This window comes from Zingiber officinale, chromosome 8A (assembly GCF_018446385.1).
Source record: "Zingiber officinale cultivar Zhangliang chromosome 8A, Zo_v1.1, whole genome shotgun sequence".
In the NCBI taxonomy this organism is placed as follows: Eukaryota; Viridiplantae; Streptophyta; class Magnoliopsida; order Zingiberales; family Zingiberaceae; genus Zingiber; species Zingiber officinale.
The window spans coordinates 43,279,513-43,293,609 of record NC_056000.1 but is presented as its reverse complement, the minus strand read 5'-3'; the positions used below and the strand labels follow the sequence as shown (position 1 = coordinate 43,293,609).

Below are 14,097 nucleotides of genomic sequence, written 5' to 3'. Positions count from 1 at the left end.
TATATATATATATATATAATTTATTTTCAAAATTCTTTTTTTTATTGCAAAAGTAATGAAAATCACATTTCTCACAATTATAAATAGCATAGATCTTGCACCCTGCCAGGGAGAAAAGAACCCTAACATCATCTCTTTCTCAACAAAGTAAGCTCTCTTTTTTCCTCTTTTTCCTTTTTTTTTTGTTGGTTTTTGTTTCTTTCTTCACTTTTTCTTCCTGTTCCATCTTTTTGTCTTCCCTTTTGCAGCTTCCATTTTCCTTTGTTTAGAAGTTCTGGTATATGTTTTTACCCCATCTTATTCTGCCTTTTTGTTGTGTGATCTTGTTTTGCCGTTAGGTTTGTGTCCAAAATGCCGCCTCTTGTTGGATTTGTCTGTCCTCGCGTGATTTAGCTTACATTTGTACAGGATTTGTGCATTTGATGTTGCGATTTTCTTCTTCTTCTTTTGTTATCAGAAGGCAACAATGCGGCGGATGGGTTGATACTTTTTTAATCTGTAAAAGGATCATCGTTAGGGCTTTTCTGCTAGTTTTGGCTGTTCTATCTTCTTCTACCTTACGTTATGGATGGGGATGGAATGGGGATGCGTGGTTGGGCCTACTACGAGCAGACCTTGAAAGGCAACTTGGGGCTACAGCTCATGTCCATGGTCTCAACCGAGTGCGAATCGACGAAGCTGCTTCTTCCGAATGGAGTCTTCGTCCGCCATGACTGTGAGACTCCTCCTCAGCCATCAGTTCCAATGGATTTTGTGCGAAATGGTTGGATCAACCACAGAGACAACAAAATGGTCCACATGCTCCCCTTCAATCATGGTTACTCGATCCTTTCTGAACCTCATGGAGTCCATTCACTGCCAATGGTACAACAACCTGCGCCTCCGCCAGAGGATGGAAAGGCGGTCGTATTGATTGAAAATGAATTGCAAAGTGTAAAGGAGGCACCTTTGAGAAAAAGATCCCAAGTGCAGCCTCACCCTTGCAAGGCCCCTAGGATTAAGAAGCCAAAGAAGGTTCCTTCACCAAATGATGAGTCTACTGGCCATTCTGGTGATCGAGCAAGGACTGCAAAGAAGAGTACTGATATCGTTATAAATGGATTTGACCTGGACATTTCAAGCATACCTACGCCAGTGTGCTCTTGCACAGGCAGTCGGCGGCAATGCTATAAGTGGGGAGTTGGAGGGTGGCAATCTGCTTGCTGCACTACTTATATTTCAATGCACCCACTCCCTATGAGCACAAAGAAGAGAGGGGCGCGAATTGCTGGCAGGAAGATGAGCCTCGGCGCATTCAAGAAGGTCCTGGAGAAGCTCACTGGGGAAGGATATAGTTTGTCTAACCCAATTGACTTGAAGAATCATTGGGCAAAACATGGTACGAATAAATTTGTAACAATCAGGTAAAAGTTGTACAAATTTCATTAGCTATGTAGGTACCTGAGCTCTGCATTGAGCCTTCTCTTACCTGTATATGAGCATATCGACTTTTGCAGAGGCTCTTTGATAGTGTGTAGGGTTGATGTGTCTTTACATGCTTTCGGAAATTATATCTTTAGTGGGCAGAAGTTTTGTAGTTTTCTGTTTAATATTTGCAACATGTAGTTCTGATGAACAAGCTGTTGTCAAATGGCTCTTTACATAAGTTGAATTGTCAATTCTGCCAGATGAGAATTTTACAGTTTTGCCTGGAACACAAAATAGTTATTCGTTTTACCTCATTAGTTTCCTTTAAATCTGTAATTTAGAATGGTTCTTTGTGAAAAAGTTTAGGTTCTATTAACTGCATCCTTTCTCTTCAGTTTGAAGAATCTCTTGGTAAGAATTTCTTTTCTCCATGCTAGAGACACATTTTATCATAGATCACACTTGGAATCTACACCGTAGCTAAGATCAAAACCAGAAAGGGAAGAAAAATATTTAACTCAAGGTGATGTAGCCCACCCTCAGCTTGTGATTGATCCATACAGTAGGCATTTTAGCTCAATGCCCCTTTCTTATCTGTGCAACCTTAGGCACTTATTATCGACAATTCAGTATTCAGTAAATGGTTTTTTGTAGTTTTACTTACCTGATGATTTGTGTTGCTTTGAATATAAATGCTTCAAGTTAAGATTCAAGATACGTTCCGTTAAATCCTTTAGGGTGATTCTTTTGTCTACCGTATCCATAGAACATGAACAAAAAAAAATTTTGTGCTTAGTTAACTGATGCAGCATAGAAGGGATAATTTAAAACCTCAATACACAATGGATATATTCCTTACATAAGAAAGCAAGCCTCAATCCTTGTTTCTATTCACAACCGAATACATCGTCAGCACAAACCTAGAAAAAACAAGCAATGCAATTTGAGTAAAAATAATACAAACGCCAAGACAATTAGCAATATCTACATTCTAAATGTCAGCCAACCCAAACATCACCTAACTGGAACAATAAGTCCTAAACAGTGGCACACTGACACAAGAACTAATTCACACTCTTTATACACTCGAGGCTGAATTTGTAACCAAAGATGAACAACTTCCTGGACTGTTAGCTATCACAAAACACATCTACCCATAAGTTTCAATTTAGGAGTGGAGACTCAGGTTCTGAACCACTGATGGATGTGAGTGTGGACATGGAGTCATCTTTGGGTAGAGCAGCAAAGTTCAATGGTGCCATTGACAACCTCCTTGTCTCCTTGAAGTACCCATTCTCGCGCGCGGAATATGAGCGCGGTGTGAGGAGCTCTGGAGTTCCACTTCCCACTGATATCCGTCGTGGTGCTGGTGTCATGAATCCGTTTCCATTTGCATACTTCCTGTTCAAACTGTTGCTCCTTTTTGGGACTGATTTTGAACCAAACATTGCTTCCTTCTCCGAGAGCAGTAAAGCTTGCAGCTTCTTCTGGTCCTACAACAATGAAGGTATGCTCTAATAAAACTTCTCATTTATATGAATGAAACTTGCAAAACATGTAGTCTAATAATTTGAGAAAGGAAATTACGCGAAATCTTTTCCTCTCTTCTTCCTTTTGTTGTCTAGTAAGTTTATACTCCTCGAGAATAGATACCAAGCGAACCTGGGATCCACGAGCATAGTTGATCAGCATCTTATCAAATGAAGCGAGTAGAAGAACAAAGAGTTACATGCACTGTAAGCGTTAGCAGAAATTCCCAACTCACCCCATCATATAGAAAGGGCTTTTTCCTGTCATCTTCCCAGGCAAATGTTTTGCTAATAAGATTGTCCACCATAGCTGAAAGCATTCTTCACTCAATTACATACTAATGAAGGTTGCACTCAGCGTTAAAGGTGAGACGATGAAGTACCTGGAATTTTGCTAACAGCAATTCGTGCCTTCTCTGCGTGTTTTAGGTTTATATGACTACCTCTTCCAGCATTGTACCTCTTTCCATCCTGCACTTGCAACAAATATAATCCACAGGTTAAATGTGTTGTTCTGAATCTTATTTGGGTCGCTAGAGAATCAGAAATACCTGGTTGTATTGCTGAAGCCAAGCTTCTTCTTCACAAGCGGCAAGCCATTTGATTATTCTATCCATGATATCTCTTCTGCTCATCGATTCTTCTTTCACCTTTATTATTTGTGCTTCAATATTAGCTAACAGTTCAGAAGGATCTACAAGACCTGTGATGCAGCATATATCAGACGATTGACTAAGAAGAAAGAGTTGCCAAAAATCTCTCAAGCTTCAAACACAAGGACCAAGAAAAACACCAGAGTCGATCATTGCAGTGGTTTTCTCTGTTTCCGTGCTTGTATCAGGTTCGACATGTGCTCTTCTACATTCTTCCTCCAGTTCTGACCTTCTCTTCAAAACTAGTTCTTTCATTCTGCTAACTTTTAGCTTGGTTAGCCTACTAACTTCAGACTCTACCTGTCAAACATTTAATCCACAGATAATTGAAGTTATTTCAAATGTTCTACCAGACAAGGGGAACTCCAAGTAAACTCCAATTCCCAGACCTGCTCGATCGTCTCACACGAGAGTAAACCTGTATGTGTAACATTCTGTTCGGGCAAGTCAAGGTAGCGTGCTAGTTTTACAAAATACCTCCTCTCGTCTTCTGATGTATCCATTAACTTCCACAGCTCATATAGTGACTCCATATTTTCACGCATCTATACAAGAAACTATACCAATTAAATCTAGGGGCTGCAAATTGAGAGTTCTGAAAAGGGAATAATCACCCATTACCTTTTGCAGTTGAATCTTTTTGTCCGCTTTTAGCTTCAAGATAGCTTTGGCCAAACCTTCAAGGGTCTTGTTGCTAATGCTTGTAGGTTTCCCTGGTGATGTCTCCTGCAAACTTGGGTGCACCTCAACCACTGTTTTCCTGAAATCTAACCCGAGCATGGCACATAAGGAGTGCACCTCATTCACGTACTCCAAAACCTTCTGGAGGCGATCGGACTGGAAGGCAGACAATTTGAGCAATTAATCATATTTTGTAGAAGCAAATAGTTGAACTCAAGTTATGCATACATAAGTCTCATCTGTGAAGTGTGTGAAGAGCATAACAAAATGGTTACGGAGTTAGGAAACAAAGAAGTTATCAAACTACGAAAGCACATATGCACAAACTTTGTTCATGATAAGAATGAAGTACCTTATCCTTCTGAAGGGTACGAAGTTGGGCATGGTACTCATCGAGCTTTCTTGTTGAGAGATCATGTTCATCTATTATGATAGGATTTGTTGTGTTATCCTGTTGGTTTTCATATTCTCTTATCTCCTCACTGATCTTCTCTATCTGAGATCGCATATCAGAAAAGATTTTGGCTCTCTCATCCTTCTTTGCTCTGAGATTATCCAAAACAGAAATGACTGAAGCTAGCTGCTGTCTCAGTGATGCTGGTTTCTTGTCTTTCTGGATTCATAGGGGTTATAAAGCACTCCGCCAGTTAGAAAAGAAAGAAGAAAATAACTGGTAGCTAATGTACCTCGACAAATTGGTCGATCAGTTTTTTTTTTTCTTCTTATTATTTCTGAATCCAAGTAATCTTTCTATGGATTTCATCTAAATTGTTCAAAGTTTGTCAGTTAAACAGGTATTGAGATATACCATTGAATGAAAGGAATGCTCTCCCAGGGTGGCAACCAGAGCTGCAACCTCTGCTTCTTTGGCAGCAACAGACTGATGAAGCTGTGCCTTGGCCTTGCCAGCTTCATCAACCTTCCTCCGGTAAATTTCGATGCACTCCCTTTCGGCATCTGCGAGCATGCGGTCTTTGTCTGCTTTACTTTCCCCAATTTCCTCCCAAATTTGCTGTGATTCAAAAAAAGGGAAAATATGAGCCTTTCCTGAGATCAATAGGTAAATTTTTGTTGATTCAACAAATGCACAGAAGTTTCTTTCTCATACTTCAACAAACTATGGCATCCGTGAATAACCCCCAAAATATGCTATTTTCTAAAAGAAACTTCTATGTTTTCTTCAGATTATCATCAGAGAAATTAAAGATGGAAGAAATAAAACCTGAAGCTCTTCCAGCAAAGCACCACAGCTCCTGACCATTCCATCTGAGATTCCCACCATCACCTCTCCCTCCTCCAAGCCAACCCAAAAAGGAAGAAGAAAGGAAGGCAGAGAAGATGAGGAAGCACAAAAGTTCTAGAATTTAGAAGCTCCCAAGAGGCAAATAAAGAACAGAGAAGGTAAGCATCCTCTTCTTTCCTCCAAAACTCTTAATTCCTTCCAATTCTGTTTTTATTTATCACTTCCACCTAAAGCTTCAGAAGAGCTCACTCATCAAGGCCCCCCCAACCATGGGCCCCCATGGTACTCTGCATGAGCTACCAGAAGAAGAGGGAGGGAAAGTGGAAGGAAAGGGGAGGCTGCTGCTGCTGCTGCTGCAGCACTCTGCAACTGCAGTGGAAGGAGGGGAAAGCAAAGGGGGAGAGAGTGGTGAGTAGAGAGGACAATGTTAGCAGGGGGTGGGAGCTCAAAATGGCTGGAGGACCAAGACAATTTAGTTACACAGTGCTCAAGAAGTGTGCTCAGGAGCAGTGAAGAGCTGATCATAGCTTACAACATCTTCCAACTGAACCGAATTGGACCGACCGAGCGAACGAACCGGAGAAAAAACCGATGAATTATCACTTGACTTACCACCTAGATTGTGATTGTCTGAAACCACTACATCAACCTAATAGTGATACCACACCAAAAGCTCTCCTCTTTCCTAATTCAGTTCGAACCAAACCGAACTCAATTCTAATTCTCAAGTCAACCGGTTGAGTCGGTCATTCGGTTCCTCTTCCTCTTGAAAACTACTAACTAAGGGAACATACAGGCAAACCTCAATGATGCAAAAATAATCGAGGGATGGCCAATGATTTGTGTTGGTAGATGCCACAGCTGCATTTTCAAGTGAACTGTTGAACTGAAAAACACAACTGATTCAATATTTCTGAGTTTTTTTTTCCTAACAAATCTTGGCTTGAAATAATAATGCAGGCAGGAAAATCTTCTGAAGAAGAAGAGAGGAAGGTGAACAAACCCTGCACCATATCCACTCGATGAGCTGGCCAAACTTGTCTTGAAATGAGGACTTTAGTGTCCCTGTCACACTCAATAATTATACCAAAATTAATTGTTCTCAGTAGTTTTATTTTTCTCTATTTAAAATCTGTAAATTGTTTCAAATTGAGATTTCATCAAACCATTACAAAGTTCAGTATGGAGAGATTTTTGTAGATTATTGTCAATACTGAAGTATTTGGTTGTCTACTGTTCTTTGCCAATGTTAAAGATGGTTCTATCTTCATAGTAAAAGTAAAACAAGTAAAAATTATGGATCTCTAAGAGGTCAATGAGATGCGAACCACAACTACGATCGAAGCTAGTAACCAATGTGTTTTTTACTTTGTCGATCGAACCAGTCGATCGATCGGATCTAGGTTTAGAACAATAGTTAACTCTACCCTTTGTGAGAATTGGTTGAGCATTAAATAGGAAGCAAGGAAAGGAAGGTGAGGAGAAAGTAGAATGTTGGGGGAAAATTGACCTTGTTTTGAAAGGGGCCCCTTCAATGATTCAAGCTTTGATGTGACTCACCACCAATTAGCCACTGCGATCCTTGCTGGCATCCAGCTAATTTTTAGATTTTTTTATGATGAAAAAATCTAAAAATTAGTGATTTTTTTTTATATTTTTAATAATGTATTGTAGTGTAATTCATACAAAAGAATCATCTACTCAACTTTAATTATTAGGTGGTGGAATTAGGTATTGTGGGTAGTTTAATGAATGGTAGGGGCAGCTTAATCATTTTTGTTGGTGGTAAAGGAGGTCAAGTTGGTAGGAAAGATTAGCGACAAGAAGCTTGTGTTTGAAATTTTTTTTAAGATAAGATTGGATTTTTGTATCGGAAATGTTAAATATGTGACTGAAGAATAAGAGATGGAAAAAGGAGATTTTATTGTAAATGAGTTTTTAGTTTCGTATTAAAAGTTTGATAGTGTTAGTGTTGGTTTATATTGTTGTACATGTATGTATGATGTGAATAATGTATATGGAGAGACTTTCTTTTACGTGTGGGTGTGTCAGTGTTGGTTTATATTGTTGCACATGTATGTATGATGTGAATAATGTATATGGAGAGACTTTCTTTTACGTGTGAGTGAGCATGGAGTGCAAATTCAGGATTTGGATTGCACTGAACCAAGTTAACTCGTATGTGAGTACGATCTGTATATGTCGAATGTTGGATCAATCAAGGCAAAATTTGTCAATCTCAATTCGTCATGATCCACCAGTGCTTGGTGGCAATCATGGGAGGCGCGAATCTGTTTTAAGAAAATTGCGTTGAACACAGACCTCGGCGACTTTGCTTCCCGACTAAGGAGAGCATTCGACTTCTTCACTTCCCGACTGAAAGAACCAATCGGTGGCTTCCTTTCCCGACTCGGTTACATTCCGCATCCACTCGGAAGACTTGCATCTTCACTCAACTTGCCACTCAGACCCAGTGATACAAAACAGTCATCTTCTAGACAACCTAGTAGCTCGGACTAACTTTCAAGGCCAACAACCTGAGATTATCTACTCCGGTTATCTCGACAGGTAAGTTGAAATTGATTTTGTGTAATTTTAATTTAGTTAAAATTTCCTGATCCTGTCCGAACCAGGAGTCAACGGACGCTGGGGATGTGGCGCTCTCTGATGGATCCTCGAATGCTCCGGTGAACCTGCACAGAAGTCGGGCCGGGGAGATCTCGGCGACGACCCTCCGACATTCAAGTCAGGCAAGGGAATAGACGAAGAAGGTGGCTACAGGATGAAGACTCGCGTACCTTCGGTTGAAGAAATGGAGGCCTTATATAGACCTCTCGAAGGAGCCTGAGCACACCAATCGAAGCGATCACCTGCTTTCGACCATGCCTAGGTGTGGGCCTGTCAGAAGGGCATCCATAAGACCATACTGCTACTGTATCAACCTTTCCGTGACGTGATGGTGGGGCCTTTAATAGTGTCATCTTGCGTACAGTCTAATCATCATGCCTTTGCTGACATATCATATCCCGAGCCGAGCGAATAGGCCGCTCGGCTAACCACTGTTCCCTCGCCACGATTCCGGCCGAGCGGACACCTCCGCTCGGCCGAGCGGACACCTCCGCTCGGCCACTCGGCTCCGGTTCTTCTGCTTTGGCGTCGGAAACCCAAACCTTTGGCTGGGTAATCTCTGGTTCCGCTCGGACGGGACCCCATCTGTGGGTCCCCCATTCTTACCGCCGGATCACTTGCCTCCCCTTCAAGTCTAGTCGAAGGAGGCAGTGAGTCCGACTGACTGGACTATGTGTCCGAGCGGGCGGTCGTCGCCTTATCGATGCTGCTGACATCCCGTGAGCCGTTCGGCCCTCATGCCAAATTTAGCCGCTCGGCTCTTCGCTTTATATGCCTTGGCGCCCAACGTGGTTGTTTGCTTGTCTAAATCCTCTTGAAAATCGCGCAAGTCTTTTTCATTAAGCCGAAACATGCGCGGTATGGGCGCATTAATTGTGCTCGGTGACAGAGCGCCACGTGGCTCGTCTCTATTGGCGATGACGTTCCGTACGATGGGACGCCCTTTGTTTTGAAATGAACGGCTAGATGATGAGCTCGTCGGCGCGGATATTTATAGCCGGTCGGCGCGGCTCTCGATCTTTAACGACGGAGCTCGTTGGCGCGGATATTTATAGCCGGTCGGCGCGGCTCTCGATCTTTAACGACGGAGTTCGTCGGCGCGGATATTTATAGCCGGTCGTCGCGGCTCTCGATCTTTAACGACGGAGCTCGTCGGTCTTCCGCTCGGGGATTTATAGACGCCGGCTCGTCTCTCGATTTTTAACGTCGGAGCTCGACGGCGTGGATATTTATAGCCGGTCGGCGCGGCTCTCGATCTTTAACGACGGAGCTTGTTGGCGCGGATATTTATAGCCGGTCGGCGCGGCTCTCGATCTTTAACGACGGAGCTCGTCGGCGCGGATATTTATAGCCGGTCGGCGTGGCTCTCGATCTTTAACGACGGAGCTCGTCGGTCTTCCGCTCGGGGATTTATAGACGCCGGCTCGTCTCTCGATTTTTAACGTCGGAGCTCGACAGCGCGGATATTTATAGCCAGTCGGCGCGGCTCTCGATCTTTAACGACGGAGCTCGTCGGTCTTCCGCTCGGGGATTTATAGACGCCGGCTCGTCTCTCGATTTTTAACGTCGGAGCTCGACGGCGTGGATATTTATAGCCGGTCGGCGCGGCTCTCGATCTTTAACGACGGAGCTCGTCGGCGCGGATATTTATAGCTGGTTGGCGCGGCTCTCGATCTTTAACGACGGAGCTCGTCGGCCTTTGAGGCTAATTTGTACTCTGCCGTCCGGCGAAGCTGTTTGCCATCTTTCATCATTTTTGCTTCCTCCGTCCGAACGGTACGGGGCCTTCGGTTTTTTATGCCGATGCAAGGCTATCGCACGCTCGGCCGAGCGGCTTGGGCCTTCGTCCTTGAGCATTTTGCTCGAATAATTTACCTCCGGCCGAACGGCTCGGGGCCTTCGCTTTCGAGCTAGGGGCTCGGCTAACATACTCCTCGATACTCGAGCGTTTGGCTCGGCTAATATACCTCCGTCCGAATGGTCCGGGGCCTTCGATACTCGAGCGTTTGGCTCGGATAATTTACCTCCGGCCGAACGGTCCGGGGCCTTCGATACTCGAGCGTTTGGCTCGGATAATTTACCTCCGGCCGAACGGTCCGGGGCCTTCGATCCTCGAGCCTTTGGCTCGACTAATATACCTCCGTCCGAATGGTACGGGGCCTTCGATACTCGAGCGTTTGGCTCGGATAATTTACCTCCGGCCGAACGGTCCGGGGCCTTCGATACTCGAGCGTTTGGCTCGGATAATATACCTCCGTCTGAATGGTACGGGGCCTTCGATACTCGAGCGTTTGGCTCGGATAATTTACCTTTGGCCGAACGGTCCGGGGCCTTCGATACTCGAGCCTTTGGCTCGGCTAATATACCTCCGTCCGAATGGTACGGGGCCTTCGATACTCGAGCGTTTGGCTCGGATAATTTACCTCCGGCCGAACGGTCCGGGGCCTTCGATACTCGAGCGTTTGGCTCGGATAATTTACCTCCGGCCGAACGGTCCGGGACCTTCGATCCTCGAGCCTTTGGCTCGGCTAATATACCTCCGTCTGAATGGTACGGGGCCTTCGATACTCGAGCGTTTGGCTCGGATAATTTACCTCCGGCTGAACGGCACGGGGCCTTCGATCCTCGAGCCTTTGGCTCGGCTAATATACTCCCGGCCGAATGGTACGGGGCCTTCGATACTCGAGCGTTTGGCTCGGATAATTTACCTCCGGCCGAACGACACGGGGCCTTCGATCCTCGAGCCTTTGGCTCGGCTAATATACTCCCGGCCGAGCGGCACGGGCTTCCCATCGAGCTCGGGGCTCGGCTGCCGACCAGCGAGGGTTCTGACCCAATTTCTCGACTCCCGAATACTCGTGGAGTGATGAAGAATATATATACTTGTCGAAACTCATCATGGCTCCCTCGTCGGACCGATATCGGGGCAGGAGTTACTCCCACTTGAGTGCTGGTCGGACCCTTATTTTGCCCCCATTTCTAATGCTTCTCCGGTCGTTCCTCCTGGGCCGCTCAGATATCTGCTCAGCTTGAGCCTTCTGTTTCTGTTGCTCCACGAGCTTAGCTGCTCTTGCCTCAATTAGAGCGTCGAGTTTCTCCTGGGAGAGCGTCAAGGTGAGGTCGTCCAGCTTCGTCCATCTATTCCGCTCGGATACAGGCGCGTTCCCACAGACGGCGCCAATTTGATCCTGTCCGAACGAGGAGTCAACGGACGCTGGGGATGTGGCGCTCTCTGCTGGATCCTCGAATGCTCCGGCGAACCTGCACAGAAGTCGGGCCGGGGAGATCCCGGCGACGACCCTCCGACGTTCAAGTCAGGCAAGGGAATAGGCGAAGAAGGTGGCTGTAGGATGAAGACTCGCGTACCTTCGGTTGAAGAAATGGAGGCCTTATATAGACCTCTCGAAGGAGCCTGGGCACACCAATCGAAGCGATCACCTGCTTTCGACCATGCCTAGGTGTGGGCCTGTCAGAAGGGCATCCATAAGACCATACTGCTACTGTATCAACCTTTCCGTGACGTGATGGTAGGGCCTTTAATAGTGTCATCTTGCGTACAGTCTAATCATCATGCCTTTGCTGACATATCGTATCCCGAGCCGAGCGAATAGGCCGCTTGGCTAACCACTGTTCCCTCGCCACGATTCCGGCCGAGCGGACACCTCCGCTCGGCCATTCTGTCCTCGGCCGAGCGGACACCTCTGCTCGGCCACTCTGCTCCGGTTCTTCTGCTTTGGCGTCGGAAACCCAAACCTTTGGCTGGGTAATCTCTGGTTCCGCTCGGACGGGACCCCATCTGTGGGTCCCCCATTCTTACCGCCGGATCATTTCCCAATATCTCCAGCAAATTATCCAACAGGAAGTTGGGTTATAAACAAGCCAAGTTGAGCCAAACTTTATGGTGTTCAAGCTTTTTTAATAAAGTAACTAAGCCAAGCCAACTTGGTAGTGATCACTAGTGGGGCAATTCTATTTCAAGGAAATTAAACTGCGTTGAATGCAGGCCTGAGCGACTCTTCTTTTCGAGATTCAGTGACTCTTCCTTTCCAAACTCGGCAACTCTTCCTTTCCCAACTCAACGACTTTGCTTCCCGACTAAGCGGAGCATTTGGCTTCTTCACTTCATGACTGAAGGAACCACTCGGTGGCTTCCTTTCCCGACTTAGCTGCACTCTGCATCCACTCTGATGACTTGCACTCGATTTGACTTACCACTCGGACTTGATTGGGGCTTGGACTGGCGATACAAAACAACCATCTTCCAAACAACCTAGTGACTTGTCCTAACTTTTAAACCAATAACATGAGATTATCTATTCAGGTCATCTCGACAGATAAATTAAAATTAATTTTGTGTAATTTTAATTCATCTAAAATTTCTATCTCTGGTAGATTATCCAACAAGAAGTTGGGTTGTAAATGAGTCAAGTCGAGCCAAACTTTGTGGTGTTTAAACTTATTTAATAAGATAACTAAACTAAGTCAAACTAAGTTTAAAATGATGATTTAAGTTTGGCTTAATTTCTTTTTTATAAATTTGAGTTTAGTTCAGCTTAGATTAGTTTACCTTTTTTTTAATGGTAAAGTAAAATATTTCTTAATTAAGAAAATTTTCTTTAATAAGATTAACTATTGGAATAAAAAAAGGAAATGTTTATAAAACCACTCCTTTTCTTTCATTTTAAAATTATTATAAATAGCAATTAACTGAACGTTTAAATTATTTTAGTTATCGTGTCATTAGTTTAGGGTTTACCTTTTATAATCATTGTGCTACAAATAAGCCACGTCAAGCCAAACTTATGGTGTTCAAATTTATTTAATAAGATAATCGAGTCAATCCAAACTAAGTTTAAAATGATGGTTTAGCTTTGGCTTAATTTCTTTTTTATGAGTTTGAGCTTCGTTCAACTTTGGCTTGGTTTGTTTAGATGTTACGAGCTCTTAATTCAAGTTTATTTGATTGTTTAGAACTTTTATATTTTTAACTTATTTGGTTAATTATTAAGTTTGATAATATAAACTTATTTGTTCATTTTGAAAATTTTCTTTGTTTATTTAGTATGTTGATAAGATTTTATAAACACGTATGTATTTAAATTTATTCATGTAGTTTAACGAGTTATTTAAATTTATTTATTCAATTGATATTGTGTGTATTAAATGAACATAAATAAATTCTTACTAAATTGAATACCATATTTATTCATAAATGTTCAATTCATGTACCACCTTAGTCGGAAGAGAGAGTCCAAGAAAGTAACTTTTAAAGCGAGGATTTGGAGAGAAACACACGATATAGTTATGTGTGTTTGAGTTATACGATTTTAGGCAAATTTTTTATTTTAAAATCAACCCCCAAACAATTGTCGTGGTCAATATCAAAATTATTAGGATTAAATATGTTTAGGGGTGTAAATGAAGCAAACCGCTCATAGCTATTTGAAACTCGATTCGATAAAAGCTCGTTTAATGAGGCTCGTTGAGATAAACAAACCAAGCTCAAGATTCATAATATTTAGCTCGTTAGCTCGTGAACATGTTCGTTAAGTTCATAAATCAATTTTTAAATAAAAAAATAACAATTTTGATATTACTTATAAAATATATAGACAAATATATTAAATTTATTTATTAGAATAAAATTATAAACTTTAATAAGAATATTATAATTTTCTCTAAATATATAATTTAATTTTTAATAAATATTTAAATTTATAATTTATATTTATTAAACTCGTTTAGGCTCTATAAAAGCTCGAATAAGCTCGTGAGCTATGAATATATATATTCGTTAAATAAAATTCAAGCTTGGCTCGATTATAAACGAGTCAAACTCAAATATTCAAGAGTTCGACTCTGCTCAGCTCGATTACACCTCTAGATATGTTTGTGAACTCTTTATATGGTTTGGGTTGGAACCCTACAAATTTGCCTCGATTTCGAAATCTTTTGC

At 42.8% G+C, this 14,097-nt stretch overlaps 2 protein-coding genes and 1 long non-coding RNA gene across 4 annotated transcripts; 2 read left to right on the top strand and 1 right to left on the bottom strand.

Annotated features, from left to right (window-relative positions):
* Positions 1 to 101: 101 nt before the first annotated feature.
* Positions 102 to 1,630, top strand: LOC122008698 (protein Barley B recombinant-like). 2 transcript variants are annotated; one of them, XM_042564527.1, is made up of 2 exons: positions 102 to 147; positions 458 to 1,630. In XM_042564527.1, exon 2 carries the CDS (start codon positions 565 to 567, stop codon positions 1,405 to 1,407), a length of 843 nt encoding a protein of 280 aa, XP_042420461.1. In that variant the 5' UTR covers positions 102 to 147; positions 458 to 564; the 3' UTR covers positions 1,408 to 1,630. The 2 variants fall into 2 exon arrangements, with proteins under 2 accessions (XP_042420461.1, XP_042420462.1); XM_042564528.1 differs by having other exon boundaries at positions 109 to 147; positions 461 to 1,630.
* Positions 1,631 to 2,220: 590 nt separating this feature from the next.
* On the bottom strand, positions 2,221 to 5,955 carry LOC122008697 (65-kDa microtubule-associated protein 7-like). Its single transcript, XM_042564526.1, has 11 exons — positions 5,493 to 5,955; positions 5,079 to 5,282; positions 4,623 to 4,883; positions 4,211 to 4,426; positions 3,979 to 4,134; positions 3,730 to 3,889; positions 3,488 to 3,639; positions 3,320 to 3,407; positions 3,173 to 3,246; positions 2,995 to 3,069; positions 2,221 to 2,900 (listed from the first exon to the last, which is right to left on the bottom strand). The coding sequence occupies exons 1-11, from the start codon at positions 5,550 to 5,552 to the stop codon at positions 2,571 to 2,573; spliced, it is 1,776 nt and encodes a 591-aa protein (XP_042420460.1). The 5' UTR covers positions 5,553 to 5,955; the 3' UTR covers positions 2,221 to 2,570.
* Positions 5,190 to 5,652, top strand: LOC122008699. Its single transcript, XR_006119352.1, has 2 exons — positions 5,190 to 5,330; positions 5,455 to 5,652. It is a non-coding gene; the product is annotated as an uncharacterized LOC122008699 (long non-coding RNA).
* Positions 5,956 to 14,097: the final 8,142 nt, after the last annotated feature.